Raw genomic sequence first — 17,392 nt, 5'->3', positions numbered from 1 at the left:
GTCGATCTTCGTCAGTGACTTCAGTCACGAGCTCACAGTGCGCTTGGCATGTAGCTCACGACCAGGCTTGCTTGTCCGGAGCCTCACACGCGCGCTTGGCGCCTTCCTGGCGTCGGTGGCGCCCTGGCACGCCTGCGTCGGCGTGTCTTGCAGCGGCCGTAGCGCCGTAGCGGCCGACAGGAAGCAGAACGGCGGCACAACGCCGTTCGGCGCCGCCCAAGCATCCTGGTGGCTCCGCGTGGCCACCTCCTTGCCAGCGCACGCATGCAGCACCGTCGCCGTGGCGCGGCACGCGCAGAGCACGCTCCCTGCCGCCGACGGGCCCGCGCCGCCCCGTTCCGTCGAGCTCCCCCTAAACCCCAAATCCCGACGCGGTTAGCACCAAAACGGAACCATGGAGCACCCACGACGACGTTCAGCCTCTAAAACCTCCCGTATAGCTGCAGCACCGCCATAATCATCTCGCCGGAGAACCCCGTTCTCGGCAACCGCCTCGGGGCGGCTATATATAGCACCCCGAGCCTGCTCTCACCCGCGACACACCTCCTCTACCCCACTAGACCCCGCCCAGCCACTGGGAGAGCCCCGAGGGGCCCTTCTTCCCGGACTCCAGCCACCCCGTTCCGCCTCGGCCTCCACTTCGATTCGCTCCGGTGAGGCCGTCTCCGGCGCTCTAACTTTGTCCGCAACCCTCTCGAGCAACTAGGAGACTAACCCCCACTCCTATTTGATCCCCGCAGCTCCCTCCGGTGAGATCCACGACTGCCCGAACCGCCGTCCGCCGGAGCTAGGGCCGCCGTCGACACAGTGCTCGCCGGCGACCACCACCACCACCCACAGACGCGGAACGGTGCACTGATCACGGAGGTAAACCCCGATCACCTTGCCTCGCCGTGGATCGCTGCCGGCGACCACCGCACCTCTCGGGCGCCGTCGCGCTCTGTTTCTCTGTTTGAACTTTCAAACCCGACAGGTGGGGCCCGCCTATCAGCCTCACAGCCGTTTCTTTTAAACGAAACGTTATCTGTACTTTTCCGCAGAACCCCCTGGAAGTTTTCTGTTTCATTACAGATGAGTCCTTGGGTTAAAACACTTATAACTTTTTAACAGAAGGGAATTTTTGAGTGATTCTTTTTCTGTTCTCTTTAGATTTTTGTCCGTAGATACCGGAGGAGGTGACGGAGCTGCAAACTTCGCACAGTTAGACTCCGACTACTCCGAACCAGGCAAGCATGTTTGAACTCTTGATATGATGAGTGTTATTGCATGTTTGCATTTTTGTATAGTCATGGCATGTTTATGAACATCACTTTGCATGATATATCTCATGCATATAATCGGAAAGTAAGTTTCGGAAAGCATTATGTTGTTGGATACATATTTGCAAAGCCGTGTGTTGGTATGAGGATGGGTAAGATCGCAGTGTTGTGACATGCCAGTCTTATGCCAGATTATTTGACTTCCGCGTCGTCATGACACAATTCACATTCCCATTCATTCCATCCTATATTGTCACATGTTTTCCGAAAGGAATATGGCATAGTAAGTTGCAAATCATTTTCCTGGTACACACCAAGTGGAGAGGCCGGGATGAGGGTTCCATGGCCCTGGATTAAAGCCCGTCATCCGGTCAGGGGGCATGGGTGTTTCCGGTTGGGACCGAGAGGGGGGCACCCCTTAGAGCGCGCGTATAGAAATTTGATCCCATGCCATTCGAGGTTGTGGCCTCCCCGTCTCAAAGTTTTTCTTGGACGTTGGCCAGGGTGATTCCTGGCAACATGAGGTGAAATGGGTGTGTACTAGTTAAATGTGTTTCTACTGAAATGCCGTAAACGGAATTAGTCCATCGTGACTACGGAAATTCGTTGGCTGTGTTCAGTTCTTCCAAACTCTGCAGAGTCTCAATCTTTCAATTATCTTGTACTTTGTTCGAGTACTATGATTATCTTATCTTGTCAGGTATCAGCCTCAGTGACAAAACTCCGGTGGGATTTATGTGTGATAAATCCGGTTAAAAGATTATTCTTGTGGATGGACTAATTTGTTGTTTACAATTATTACAAGCCATGTCTGCGATGTCGCTCAAACGTCCGACGATGGCAAACCTGTTATTTACTTCTGTTACAAGCCCTCTGTGTGATGTCACCCAGACGTCCGACTATGGTATTTCTTTTAAAGCCCTGTCTGTGATGTCGCCCAGACGTCCGACTGTGGTATTTCTTTTAAAGCCCTGTCTGTGATGTCGCCCAGACGTCCGACTGTGGTATTTCTTTTAAAACCATGTCTGTGATGTCGCCTAGATGTCCGACTGCGGTATTTCTTTTAAAGCCCTGTCTGTGATGTCGCCCAGACGTCCGACTGTGGTATTTCTTTTAAAGCCCTGTCTGTGACGTCGCCCAGATGTCCGACTGCGGTATTTCTTTTAAAGCCCTGTCTGTGATGTCGCCCAGACGTCCGACTGTGGTATTTCTTTTAAAGCCCTGTATGTGATGTCTCCCAGACGTCCGACTGTGGTATTTCTTTTAAAGCCCTGTCTGTGATGTCGCCCAGACGTCCGACCGTGGTATTTCTTTTAAAAGCCCTTTATGTGATGTCACCCAGACGTCCGACTGTGGCATTTCTGTTAAGCCCTTTATGTGGTGTCGCTTAGACGCCCGACTGCGGCATGCACTTTATTTATTTACCTTTCGAGGCATCGCTCCAGACACCCGATCGGTTTTTCAGCCATTTATTTTTATTTATCAAGTCCTGCAAATCTTACCATTGTTATATGAGCATCATCCTTTATTCATGACGCATTCATGCATTCATTGATTATATCTTTTGTCTGATCTGTCTTGCGAGTACTTTCAAGTACTCACCTGGCTTGTTGATTTGGCCAGATGCTGATGAAGGTGATCTCATGGATGAAGAGTTTGATAGCGAGTCCGACGCCTAGAGGAGTCCCAGTCAGTCCCGTGCGATCCTGTCTTGGTCATTGTATTATCCGCTTCCGCAACCCCGAATAAATTCATCGAGCCTCACCTCGACGCTCGATGTACTGCCAGTAGAAGTCAAGTTATCCACCACCACTTTTCCCTCGAGCTAGTAGCATGCCACCCAACCCCGGTGTCATATCCGCCCATATGTAATATATTGGCGAGTCTGTAATAAAATTGTTGAGCAACCTCAGCTCAACCCTGTAATATATTTGATGCTATTGGTTCTCTGTTTATCAAGCTTTTGTCTACCAGAAAGGATGACTTTTCCTATACTGGGATTTAAAGATTGGTTTTCTCAATAAATATTTTTATTGAAAAACCGGTCGTGACAGACTTGGTTACCAGAGCCAGGCTGACTGTAGGAAGCCACTAGGTGCGATCGCTAATTGGTTATTAGCATGATAGAGTTATTCATGTTTTTACAAATGTAGTCATTTTCTGACAGTCAGCATAAAATTTATGATCTGACCACTAAATTTTTTTGCCTACTTTTGTAGATTGCCGGCAACGACTGCGAGTCTCAGATGTTCGCCAACGTGCCTGAGGGGTTCGTCAAACTCCTCTCCTTCATCGTTCAGGTCGCGATGGGGCCATCCGTGCGCCCAGTCTTCACGCTTTATCCACACAAGATCAACGACAGTCTGACCATGCACCAGGCCGCGGTGCAATTCAGGGGAGGCCATGCTGAAGTACGCCGCCTCCGATTCGTGGGGAGAGCCATGCCTACAGAAAGGCATGCTATGCAGATGGCTGCCCGCGAGACGATAGCCCGTCTTCGGGATGTTCTTCCGGCAATGAAGACCCGTCGCTACCGCTACCTTCCATGCCATGTGCCTTACACCTGTCACTACTCCTTCTCTTGCCCCAGAGGAGAGCGAGACGAAGCCTTTGAGATGCTTGTCGAGTACCTCCGAGCCTTGGAGGCAGCATTCGACTGCATGGTGGATGACCTCGTAGCTGCACGCATGGACTCAGTTCATGGCTGTGCTGCTAACAGGAGGGAACTCATGCACACCGCTCCACCACTGACTTTTGTGTCATCCACAGTCTCTCACTCACCTACCATACTCGCCACTGCTCGTCATCTGCCTACCACAGAGGAATTTAACCAGGCTATTGCACCCACTCCCGTCTGCTATGCACCACTTGTTGCACCCACTCCCATACGTGCTACCCCACCTATTCCACCCACTCGTATTCGTGTTATTCCGCCTAAGGCATCTGCTCCATCAGCTCAGCACAACATTTCTCGTCTGGAACCTATTAGCAAGGAGGAGGTTGATTCCCCAGCGTCTCTGCGTCTCACCCTCGGCAGGCCAAGGGAGATCCTCACCGTCTCCGACTAAGTACGCATAGACGCCATGCGATGTATCAACTTGTGTAATATGTTTTTATGTTCTTAGGTTGTGAGAAGTAGCCTGTTTGCGCATCATGTAGGATCTGGAGGAGTGCACTAGTTTTAATATCATGTCAGGATTATGTACGCATATCCTGAGTGATGTAATGTATAATTATGCCCGCATGTAAGATATGCACTAGTCCTTCTCCGCGCGCAATCGTGTGTTTTCCAAATGCCTTGGCGTTTAAAAATGTCCTTTGGGTGTGATTTTATTGACTTTTGCGACTCTCCTTTTTGTCTTACGAGTTCACAAAATATATCCCCAGAGTGAAGGATGTCTCGTCCTTGGACGCGCTCCATGCCAACTCAGCCAGAAGAAAATTATGGCACACCGCAGAACCAGAATTTCACTCAGGGTCAGACAAGTCAACAGGACAGTGAAACAGCTTTTACACAAGTTTGTCGTTTGTATGAACAGAGTCAGCAGCAACACCAGGAAATGATGAACCAATTCATCAATATGGGAAATAATCGTGGTCAGTATCAACCGCAATCCAAATTATCTGAGTTACAAAAGACGTGTCCTCCAACATTTTCTCATACTGACAAGCCTCTTGAGGCCGAAGACTGGCTTCGAGACATGGAGAGAAAATTAATTATCACACAGTGTTCAGGCCGTGAAAAAGTACTGTATGCACCACATTATCTCACAGGTGCAGCTGCATCGTGGTGGGAAAACTTTCTGCACATGCACCCCAACGAAAATGAAATCACCTGGGAAAATTTCAAGGTTTTCGTGGGGCACATATTCCTAAAAGCGTCATGAAAATCAAGAAGAAGGAATTTGATGAACTCAAGCAAATAGCCATGACAGTGTCAGAATACAACAGCCAATTCACACTGCTGTCTCGCTACGCCAATGAAGAACGCATGACCGAGAGCAAGAAGATGGAAAAATTCTTGGAAGGCCTGGCACCCGCCCTTAAGTGCCAGCTAGTTGTGCACACCTTTCCAGATTTTAAAACACTGGTGGATAAGGCCATTACCCTGGAAAATGAGCAACGTAGCCTGGAAGATATCCGCAAACGAAAAAGGGACCAGAATAATTTTTCTCGCAATCACAGAAGTAAGAAGGAATTTCAGAAGGGGGATTCACACAAAACCCCGGTGAATAATTCACGTCCAACCAAGAATTTCCATGCAAGAGACAAAGAGTTCACCTATCGCCCAGGCGTTACCTGTTATGCTTGTGGAGAAGAAGGGCACTATGCCAAGCAGTGTCCCAAGCCAAGGAACTCAAACCCGAAGCTCAATAATGGTGGAAATAATTCAGCACCAAAGCGAAGCAATTTCAACCCCAACAACAACCACCGGAAAGGTCACTTGAACCACGTGACCCGAGAGGAAGCACAGAACGCCCCAGATATCGTACTCGGTACGTACCCCGTCAACACAATACCTGCCATGGTTTTGTTTGATTCTGGAGCTTCTCACTCATTCGTTTCGAAAAGTTTTGCTTTGCAAAATAATTTTTCGATGCTTCCCTTGGAAAAATCGATGATCGTCAAGTCCCCTGGGATTAAGCAAGTGACCCAGAGTTACTGTCAAGGTGTGGTTATTGAATTTGAAGGATTGAAATTTTACGCCAACCTTATTGTACTGGAAAGCAAAGGACTGGATGTCATCCTAGGAATGGATTGGTTGACCACCAACAAAGGTTTTATTGACTGCTTCAACCGTACCGTGATTCTCACCCACCATCAAGGGAAGAAAATAAAAGTTTCAGCCAAAGAGAGACAAATACCTCGGCAACCTAGATTAAACAAGGTGGACGTTTCTGAGCTGAACAAGGTTCCAGTGGTATGTGAATTTCCAGATGTATTTCCAGAAGAACTACCAGGCATGCCACCAGACCGAGAGATAGAATTCAGCATTGAGCTAGCACCCGGGACCACTCCTATTTACAAGAAACCTTACAGAATGGCACCATCCGAATTGGTAGAGTTGAAGAAGCAAATAAAAGAATTATTGGAGAAAGGATACATACGAGCCAGCTCCTCACCTTGGGGTTCTCCAATTTTATTTGCCAAGAAGAAGGATGGAACAATGAGGTTGTGTATTGATTATCGAGCTCTCAACATGGTCACAATCAAGAACAAATACCCAATGCCCCGAATAAATGATTTATTCGATCAGCTCGCACAGGCCAAAGTCTTCTCAAAAATTGATTTGAGATCAGGATACCACCAGTTAAAAGTACGAACAGAAGATATTCCCAAGACCGCATTTACCTCCAGATATGGGCTGTATGAGTTCACCGTAATGCCATTTGGGCTAACCAACGCCCCCGCATATTTTGTTCACCTCATGAACAAAGTGTTTATGAAGTATATGGACAAGTTTGTTGTGGTGTTCATCGATGATATTCTGATATATTCCAAAACACCAGAAGAGCACGCCGAACATCTCAGGATTGTACTCGGAGAACTCAGGAAACATCAACTGTACGCCAAATTCAGCAAATGTGAATTTTGGCTAAGGCAGGTGGGTTTTCTGGGCCACGTGCTAACCCAAGAAGGTATTGCAGTAGATCCGGAAAAAGTCAAGGCCGTACTTGGCTGGAAACCGCCAGCTAACGTAACGGACATACGGAGTTTCTTGGGAATGGCAGGCTATTATCGGAGATTTATTGAAGGATTCTCCACTATAGCAAAGCCCATGACACAATTGCTCAAGAAAGGCAAGAAATTTGAATGGACAGAAGCATGTGAGAAAAGCTTCCAAGAGCTAAAAAGAAAATTAACAACGGCACCAGTACTAATTGTGCCAGATATACACAAGAACTTTGAGGTATATTGTGACGCATCCCGGAAAGGCCTCGGATGCGTATTGATGCAAGAAGGCAAGGTAGTTGCGTATGTCTCCAGACAACTACGCAAGCATGAGGAAAATTATCCCACTCATGACTTGGAATTGGCAGCAGTCATCCATGCACTCAAGGAATGGAGACACTTCCTACTTGGGAATCGTTGCGAGATATACACAGACCATAAGAGTCTTAAGTATATTTTCACACAGCCAGAGTTAAATTTACGGCAACGACGCTGGTTAGAGTTGGTGAAGGATTATGATGTTGGAATCCACTATCATCCCGGAAAAGCAAATGTTGTGGCAGATGCACTTAGTCGAAATCCCAGCACGGAAGACGACAGTATGCCAAAATTGAGGCCAGAATTTCAACAGAAATTTGCCCGACTCAATCTCATAATGGTCACCGAAGACAGTGTATCGAATATCGAAATACAGCCTACCCTGATGGAAAGTATCAAGGAAGCCCAGCACGGACACCCCAGCATTGAGGGCATAAAAAGAAAAGTGAGTTTGGGAAGAGCCTCAGAATTCAACATAGATGAGCAAGGAATATTGTGGTACGGAGAAAGGCTATGCGTACCAAATGTCAAGGACCTCAAACAGCAGATATTAACTGAAAGTCACACAGCTCCGTATTCAATCCATCCTGGAGGGACAAAATGTACAAAGACCTTCAGGAAAATTTTGGTGGCACGGTATGAAGAGAGATATAGCCACGTTCATTGCATGCTGTGACTCTTGTCAACGTATCAAGGCCGAGCACCAGAAACCAGCCGGACTGTTACAGCCAAATAAGATACCCGAGTGGAAATGGGACGAGATTGGAATGGACTTTATCGTTGGACTGCCTCGGTCACAACACGGAAACAATGCCATATGGGTCATAACCGACAGATTAACCAAGGTGGCACATTTTATTCCGGTAAAAACAACTTACACCACTTAGCGACTAGCCAGACTTTATCTTGCCCGTATCATCTGCCTACATGGAGTCCCTAAGACTATTATCTCCGATAGAGGCACACAGTTCGTCTCTGCATTCTGGGATCACCTACAACAGGCACTGGGAACCCAACTAGCGTTCAGTACCGCATACCATCCCCAGACTGATGGACAAACGGAACGCGTAAACCAAATCTTAGAAGACATGCTAAGAGCCTGTGTCCTCACCTACGGGAACAGTTGGGAAGAAAGTTTGCCATATGCAGAATTCGCATACAACAACAGCTATCAAGACAGCTTGCAAATGGCACCATTTGAAGCTCTATATGGGAGAAGATGTCGTACCCCGCTAAATTGGTCAGAGACGGAGACAGCCATATCTTTGGCCCAGATATGCTTAAGGAGGCCGAGGAGAAAGTTAAGACGATTAGAGAACGACTCAAAACAGCTCAAAGTCGGCAAAAGAGTTATTACGACCGAAAGCATCGGGAAATCAGTTTTGAACCCGGAGAATTGGTATACCTGAAAGTTTCTCCTATGAAGGGTCTGCAACGATTCAAGATTAAGGGGAAACTAGCACCAAGATTCATCGGACCATTTCATATAGTGGCCCGACAAGGCAAGGTAGCCTACCAGCTGGACCTGCCCGGAGACTTATCCGGTATCCACAACGTATTTCACATCTCGCAGTTGAGAAAATACATAAGCAACCCAGAGAAGCAAGTTTCACATGAGTATATTGACGCGCAACCAGACCTCACTTACCGGGAGCACCCGATAAAAATATTGGAAGAATCTGAGAGGAGGACCCGACAGAAAACCATTAAGTTTTTCAGAGTTCAATGGAGCAATCACACCGAGAATGAAGCAACTTGGGAGAGCGAGGATTTTCTTCGGACAGAGCACCCACACCTGTTTAAGGATCAGCTGAAATCTCGGGGACAAGATTTTTCCTAAGGGGGTAGGTGCTGTGACACTCCAAAATTTTTGGTGGTTTGTTTTTTCAAAAGAACCCTTGCTTGGTTTGAAAGGAGGTCATTTAAACCCTTCCTAAAAACCATCTTCTAAGTTTGCCCTCTCAAAAATCCTTTTCTTGGATTTGGTTTCATTTAAAATGGAAAACCCTTCTAGTTTTGGGATTTTATTTGGTTTTGATCCCTTCAAAAATTTCACCATGCTTCCTATGGTGAAATTTTCCCAAAACCTTTCCTCCCACTATAGTTCAACCCTAACATTCTGTCCAAACAAATAAAATCCATTTTTGGATTTTATTCCAACTATTTCTCCTCCCAAAATAATTCTGTCTTTTCTTTTGAACCTAGGTGGATTACAAAGCAAGTGCCCTAATGCTTTTGATTTTTGACCTCAACTCAACACCCCTGGATAGTCCTTTGAACCCACAACCCAGAACCATCTTGATCCACTCTTCTCCTGTTCAAATATTTCAAATTGCACTCACTGCAAGTTTGGACCAGATTTGCCAAATTTGGTGAAATTCATATCTATACCTCTCCAAAAATTCCACAAATATTCAGGCAGCCTCTAGATGCAATGAGAGGCCCCTCCACCAAAAACCAGCTCAAGGAAAAATCCCTACATGCCTGGATCATTCTGTCGAACACCTTGCATGCACTGTTCTAGTCATATTCAGTTAAATTCAGACATTCAGTGTCGATCTTCGTCAGTGACTTCAGTCACGAGCTCACAGTGCGCTTGGCACGTAGCTCACGGCCAGGCTTGCTTGTCCGGAGCCTCACACGCGCGCTTGGTGCCTTCCTGGCGTCGGTGGCGCCCTGGCCCGCCTGCGCCGGCGTGTCTTGCGGCGGCCGTAGCGCCGTAGCGGCCGACAAGAAGCAGAACGGCGGCACAACGCCGTTCGGCGCCGCCCAAGCGTCCTGGTGGCTCTGCGTGGCCACCTCCTTGCCAGCGCACGCATGCAGCACTGTCGCCGTGGCGCGGCACGCGCAGAGCGCGCTCCCTGCCGCCGATGGGCCCGCGCCGCCCCGTTCCGTCGAGCTCCCCCTAAACCCCCAAATCCCGACGCGCTTAGCTCCAAAACGAAACCATGGAGCACCCACGATGATGTTCAGCCTCTAAAACCTCCCGTACAGCCGCAGCGCCACCGTAATCACCTCGCCGGAGAACCCCGTTCTCGGCAACCGCCTCGGTGCGGCTATATATAGCACCCCGAGCCTGCTCTCGCCCGCGGCACACCTCCTCTACCCCACTAGACCCCGCCCAGCCACTGGGAGAGCCCCGAGGGGCCCTTCTTCCCCGACTCCGGCCACCCCATTCCGCCTCGGCCTCCACTTCGATTCTCTCCAGTGAGGCAGTCTCCGGCGCTCTAACTTCGTCCGCAACCCTCTCAAGCAACTAGGAGACTAACCCCCACTCCTATTTGATCCCCGCAGCTCCCTCCGGCGAGATCCACGACTGCCCGAACCGCCGTCCGCCGGAGCTAGGGCCGCCGTCGACACAGTGCTCGCCGGCCACCACTACCACAACCCATAGACGCGGAACGGTGCACTGATCACGGAGGTAAACCCCTATCACCTTGCCTCGCAGTGGATCGCCGCCGGCGACCACCGCACCTCTTGGGCGCCGTCGCGCTCTGTTTATCTGTTTGAACTTTCAAACCCGACAGGTGGGGCCTGCCTGTCAGCCTCACAGCCGTTTCTTTTAAACAAAACGTTATCTGTACTTTTCCGCAGAACCCCCTGGAAGTTTTCTGTTTCATTACAGATGAGTCCTTGGGTTAAAACACTTATAACTTTTTAACAAAAGGGAATTTTTGATTGATTCTTTTTCTGTTCTCTTTAGATTTTTGTCTAGTTTTTTATCATATTTATTTGAAAAAAATTTGGAACACTTTTCTGTACACTCACGGTATTTACGTTGCGTACGTATTTTTCTTATACCGTAGATACCGGAGGAGGTGACGGAGCTGCAAACTTCGCACAGTTAGACTCCGACTACTCCGAACCAGGCAAGCATGTTTGAACTCTTGATATGATGAGTGTTATTGCATGTTTGCATTTTTGTATAGTCATGGCATGTTTATGAACATCACTTTGCATGATATATCTCATGCATATAATCGGAAAGTAAGTTTCGGAAAGCATTATGTTGTCGGATACATATTTGCAAAGCCATGTGCTGGTATGAGGATGGGTAAGATGGCAGTGTTGTGACATGCCAGTCTTATGCTAGATTATTTGACTTCCGTGTCGTCATGACACAATTCACATTCCCATTCATTCCATCCTGTACTGTCACATGTTTTCCGAAAGGAATATGGCATAGTAAGTTGCAAATAGTTTTCCTGGTACACACCAAGTGGAGAGGCCGGGATGAAGGTTCCATGGCCCTGGATTAAAGCCTGTCATCTGGTCAGGGGGCATAGGTGTTTCCGGTTGGGACCGAGAGGGGGGCACCCCTTAGAGCGCGCGTATAGAAATTTGATCCCATGCCATTCGAGGTTGTGGCCTCCCCGTCTCAAAGTTTTTCTTGGACGTTGGCCAGGGTGATTCCTGGCAACGTGAGGTGAAATGGGTGTGTACTAGTTAAATGTGTTTCTACTAAAATGCCGTAAACGGAATTAGTCCATCGTGACTAAGGAAATCCGTTGGCTGTGTTCAGTTCTTCCAAACTCTGTTGAGTCTCAATCTTTCAATTATCTTGTACTTTGTTCGAGTACTATGATTATCTTATCTTGTCAGGTATCAGCCTCAGTGACAAAACTCCGGTGGGATTTATGTGTGATAAATCTAGTTAAAGGATTATTCTTGTGGATGGACTAATTTGTTGTTTACAATTATTACAAGCCCTGTCTGCGATGTCACTCAGACGTCCGACGGTGGCAAACCTGTTATTTACTTCTGTTACAAGCCCTGTCTGTGATGTCGCCCAGACGTCCGACTGTGGTATTTCTTTTAAAGCCCTGTCTGTGATGTCGCCCAGACGTCCGACTGTGGTATTTCTTTTAAAGCCCTGTCTGTGATGTCGCCCAGACGTCCGGCTATGCTATTCTTTTAAAACCCTGTCTGTGATGTCACCCAGATGTCCGACTGCGGTATTTCTTCTAAAGCCCTGTCTGTGATGTCGCCCAGATGTCCGACTGTGGTATTTCTTTTAAATCCCTGTCTGTGACGTCGCCCAGATGTCCGACTGTGGTATTTCTTTTAAAGCCCTGTCTGTGATGTCGCCTAGATGTTCGACTGTGGTATTTCTTTTAAAGCCCTGTCTGTGATGTCGCCCAGACATCCGACTGTGGTATTTCTTTTAAAGCCCTGTCTGTGATGTCGCCCAGACGTCCGACCACGGTATTTCTTTTAAAAGCCCTTTATGTGATGTCGCCCAGACGTCCGACTGTGGCATTTCTTTTAAGCCATTTATGTGGTGTCGCTTAGACGCCCGACTGCGGCATGCACTTTATTTATTTACCTTTCGAGGCGTCGCTCCAGACACCCGATCGGTTTTTCAGCCATTTATTTTTATTTATCAAGTCCTGCAAATCTTACCATTGTTATATGAGCATCATCCTTTATTCATGACGCATTCATGCATTCATTGATTATATCTTTTGTCCGATCTGTCTTGCGAGTACTTTCAAGTACTCACCTGGCTTGTTGATTTGGCCAGATGCTGATGAAGGCGATCTCATGGATGAAGAGTTTGATAGCGAGTCCGACGCCTAGAGGAGTCCCAGTCAGTCCCGTGCGATCCTGTCTTGGTCATTGTACTATCCGCTTCCGCAACCCCGAATAAATTCATCGAGCCTCACCTCAACGCTCGATGTACTGCCAGTAGAAGTCAAGTTATCCACCACCACTTTTCCCTCGAGCTAGTAGCATGCCACCCAACCCCGGTGTCATATCCGCCCATATGTAATATATTGGCGAGTCTGTAATAAAATTGTTGAGCAACCTCAGCTCAACCCTGTAATATATTTGATGCTACTGGTTCTCTGTTTATCAAGCTTTTGTCTACCAGAAAGGATGACTTTTCCTATACTGGGATTTAAAGATTGGTTTTCTCAATAAATTTTTTTATTGAAAAACCGGTCGTGACACGCCGCTGCCTATCTCTCCCACCCACCCCGATCCATCCCCTCCCTTTGTCTCTCACATCACCTCCGCACCCATCCCCTCCGCTGGCGGGATTCGCCGCTCCCCCTTCCTCCATCTCGCTCACACTCACAGCCACCGCCGCCGCCGCAACCCAAACCCTCTCCCTCCCACCCTGATCCGCTGTCACCCCCACCTTCTACGACCTAGATCGAGCAAGCGAGGCGGTGCTTCCAGACCCGCGACGGCGGCAGAGGGACGGGGCCGGGGCGTGTGCCAGATCTGCGCCGACGGCCTGGGCACCACGCTCGAAGGCAAGGTCTTCAGCGCAACCCCCCAACCCCACCCCCACCCCACCCACCCACCACAGCAACAAGGGCAAGCGTGCGTCAACATCAGACGTCTCGTCCCGGATTGTGATTCACGGAGGCGTTTCTCGGCGGCCACATGAGCTCCGGGATGGCCGGATCGGTCCTCCTCCGCCGCGCCGGCGCTGGCGCCAACCGCCTCTTCGCCACCACCGCGACGTCCCCGGGGGCCAAGACCTCCCTTGTCGGCGGCAAGGGCGCGTTGCTGCGGATGATGTCCACTTCCGCGGCCTCGTAGGTGGTCAAGGCGGAGGCGGCCAAGGGCGATGGTTAGAAGAAGGAGGTGGCGATCAGCAGCTACTTGGGGGATCGAGCAGTCGAAGAAGCTGGTGCGTGAGGAAGGCACCGAGTGGAAGTGGTCTTGCTTCAGGGTACGCTCTTCCCTTGCTTCCTCTGCTCTACTTTTCCTGTTTCGGTTCCGTCGCCGGCGACGGGTCGCCAGATGGGAGCGCGCGTGCGGTCGATGTGCGCTGTAATTTTATTTACTTGTTGCGCCGCTGTTGTTTGTGATTCATTAGTTGGTTTCACTGCGGCAGCCATGGGAGGCGTACAGCGCAGACATGTCGATCGATCTGACCAAGCACCATGTGCCCAACACGATGCTCGACAAGATCGCCTACTACACCGTCAAGTCCCCGCGCTTCCCCACCGACATCTTCTTCCAGGTACGCATGCTTCCTGGTGTGGCGCCCCTGCTACATTCACGAGTGCAAGCGTCACGTGGCCGTGAGCAGGCCAGTTCCACGCCAACAAGATGAACCTGGGCACTGCAACTACCTAAGTGAACGCACAATTCTTCTTCCTGATTCGATTTGGTGTTGATTTGATTGATTCCTAACGCATCTAATTCTTCTTCTCAGGTACTCTTCTGTTAATGAACTTCCTCCACACCTGTAGTGACAAGAAAACACTGAAGAAGTGGTTCTTCATCGACAAGACAGTTGGCTAAGAAAATCCAGCTGAAAGAGAGACAACCATCGTACCTGCCTGAGAAAGATCTTGCCTACAGTGCATGGATGCTAAGGTTTGTTTCATGATTCAGTTTTGGGTTATGTAGTAAGCAGTAGTCTAGTTACAATGCGTCTTCTGAAGAAAGACATGCAGATATCCGTCTTGTGTTGCATGCCTATGAAGCGTATCTATTGTCAATGCTATCCGTCTTGGCACCTGTCTTCTCGCCTGGCCCTGCATGTGGTATGCTTGCTAGTTCCTTCTACTGGCATCCCCATCTCTCACCACCATTGCGTAGATAGATTAGCAGGATCAGCTCACTGGAGACTACTAGAGAGCATACCGAGCTCACATTTTCAGATTTGCTGTGTGCATAAGCAGATTTTACTTAAAAGCTCCCTGTAACCTTTTGTTTCATTGGTCAATCACGATAGCAGTGATGTCGGGGGAGCTCCCCTACACACCTATGCATTCTAATGGTCACATACATGTATCTAGTTCTCCTCATAAAATATTTGCATGCATGAAAAAGCTCTAACGCGTACACTATCATGCTTACTTAGATTAGAAGCATTCTGTACAAGACAAACTACTATATGCTAGTCTTACTTACACTCTGTGTGGGGCACTCTCATTTAAGTTTCTAGCATGTTAAATTTAACATTCTAATATATTTCTTTGAAACAATAGTCTAGCAGAACTTATTAACTTCATTTTTCTAAAATAGATAATACATATTGAATTATTCATATTAATCTAAAATAATAACCAAACAACTACAGGACTGTGCATTAGTAGCATGCATGTGTGACTTTGTTTTTGGTGTGTTCTGCTTGCAGGTCATTGTTATGAAGGCCCCACAAGAAGGCGTGGGGGATTTGGCACAAGGCCGGTGATCGAGTCTATGCTCTCTCCTCCATGGAAAGACCTATGTTCAACTTGCTTGAATGAACAGTGTGTGTGGAACAGATTCTTGTCTGAATTCTCTTCTTGTGGGAGTATGAACTTGCTTGTAGTATCTTGGAGTATCAACTTGGAGCATCTGGTTAGAGTAGCATCTTGCAACACATTCGATTACTCCAGTACTGATAGTTACAGTAGCATCTTGAAAAATGGAGTAGTTAGAGTAGCATCTTCGATTAACTAAATTGATGATTACTGCTGTTAAATTGGGACTTGCAAGCAGTAGTTCCCTCTTCTTATCTCTTCTCTCTTGCAGTAGTTGTTGTAGTAGTAGTTTCTTGCAGTAGTTTAGTGTACGATTTGTCTTTGGTGGAGTATTTCTTGAGCTGTGTTGTATTTCCTGTGACTAAATAGTGAATCTAGTTACAACAAAGCATGCCAGTACTTGTCTTTGGTGGAGTAGTTTGACAGTGAGGATCAGTGATGTTCCCAATTAATTTGGTGTAGTTTTGATAGTTAGAGTAGCATGTTGGAGTAGGGTAGTCCACATTTGTCTACATTAGACCAGATTATTCCGATTAGTCCACATTTCATATTATTCTTGGAGCAATGTACTATAGCAGCAGTACTGTACTGTAGCAGCAACATGAGTAAACTGAATACTCCTTCATATGCTTGGTTCCTTCTTATTCTTCCTCAGATTGTGAAAATGGATTCACTCCTTCTTATGCACTGCACTGTACTGTAGTATAGGTCATCTTTGAATTAATACTCCAAAATTTATTAGTATTGGAGGATTGATTGTTTCCAAATCAATACTCCTGGGCATCATTCATGGCTGTCTAGTAGTCGACATACTTCTGGTTCCATTTAGTGTATGCAGGTAGCAGCAGCTTAAGTGTAATGGAGTTGTTTTGTTACTCTATGCCTACTTAGTTAGAGTTGGCACCATCTCCTTGTCGTTTATAGCATAAACGCCTTCACTATTCTTGCTCTGAACCTCTGATCCTGATGCTGATTGTATTTGTCTTGATGGAATAACATGCAACATGGTGACTCTAGTGCAGGTAGCGTTGGCCATCCTCTTCGAGGTTGTGTTTAGGTGATAACTCGGGTAGCCATGACACTACTCTGGCTGATTAGTACCCAGTGGCATGTTTGTAATATTTATATGCATTTTACTTGTAGAAATAATGCTCACGGTATATTTATATGTCCTGCAGCGCATGCTCCTTTTCGGTCTGTAAAGAATGTTGATATGGTGTTTTGGCAGCTGTGATATTAGATTGCACTTCTTTATGTGATTTACTCATGTTGGTACTACTTGTTAAGTGATTGCTCTGTAACTTGTCTTTCTCGGAACAGTTTGCTTGGTCTTTCATATCTGACTATGTAATGTAGAAGCTCTACTTTATCCTAATAGTTGCATGTAGCATTGTGCTACTATCTGTGTGATGCTAAACAATATGCTCTTAATCTGTTGATATATTCTCAAGTGTTGTTCACCATTTACATTGTTTTTACATTTTCTATATTCACAAATAGTAGTAGTGTCTGGTCTAGATAATCTGTAAATTTTGTTGTCTTGTTGATAATGCCATATATCCTAAGCAATGATATTACATTTCTGTTTGTATGGTAATATAAAAAATATTGATGTTGTCATAATTTTCATTGTGTGTGCCTTTCATTTCTTTATTTTGATTGTTTCCCTTGTATTCTATATGCTTCTAATGGTCGATCCTTTCAATGACAGGTGTTGTGTTCTAGAAGATGAAAGAGGAAGAAAATTTATTTTTGTTGAACTAAATTTTTTGTATTCTGTTTTGTTGTACATATGATTTGATAGTTTTGTATAGGAACATGTGATACTATTTTGTAGGGCTTTATGGCCTGTGATGTAAACATATTTAGTGATGAATTATGAAATTATTTGCAAAATTTATTGAAAAGGAGAATCATTTGTATGAA

General features: G+C 47.0%; 1 protein-coding gene across 5 annotated transcripts; it reads left to right on the top strand.

The window, feature by feature from the left end:
• Positions 1-13,235: 13,235 nt before the first annotated feature.
• LOC123093198 (ubiquinol oxidase 1a, mitochondrial) lies at positions 13,236-17,392 on the top strand. 5 transcript variants are annotated; one of them, XR_006445161.1, is made up of 4 exons: positions 13,236-13,938; positions 14,104-14,232; positions 14,428-14,591; positions 15,358-17,392. XR_006445161.1 is itself a non-coding variant. In XM_044515108.1 (4 exons), exons 1-4 carry the CDS (start codon positions 13,834-13,836, stop codon positions 15,368-15,370), a joined length of 330 nt encoding a protein of 109 aa, XP_044371043.1. In that variant the 5' UTR covers positions 13,236-13,833; the 3' UTR covers positions 15,371-17,392. The 5 variants fall into 5 exon arrangements, 2 of the variants coding, with proteins under 2 accessions (XP_044371043.1, XP_044371042.1); XR_006445163.1 differs by having other exon boundaries at positions 14,104-14,348; XR_006445162.1 differs by having other exon boundaries at positions 14,086-14,232.

The sequence above is a fragment of the Triticum aestivum genome, chromosome 4B (genome assembly GCF_018294505.1).
Source record: "Triticum aestivum cultivar Chinese Spring chromosome 4B, IWGSC CS RefSeq v2.1, whole genome shotgun sequence".
NCBI lineage: Eukaryota > Viridiplantae > Streptophyta > Magnoliopsida > Poales > Poaceae > Triticum > Triticum aestivum.
The sequence above is the reverse complement of the archived record's forward strand: the minus strand, read 5'-3'. Positions and strand labels throughout refer to the sequence as shown.

Excerpts from the sequence above, each read along its gene's own strand:
- LOC123093198 (XM_044515107.1), top strand. The coding sequence starts at position 13,834 with ATGGTTAGAAGAAGGAGGTGGCGATCAGCAGCTACTTGGGGGATCGAG. Across the intron at positions 13,939-14,085 it reads GGAAGTGGTCTTGCTTCAGG|TTGGTTTCACTGCGGCAGCC; the intron begins GTACGCTCTTCC and ends GTGATTCATTAG. Across the intron at positions 14,233-14,508 it reads CCACCGACATCTTCTTCCAG|TTGGCTAAGAAAATCCAGCT; the intron begins GTACGCATGCTT and ends TCGACAAGACAG.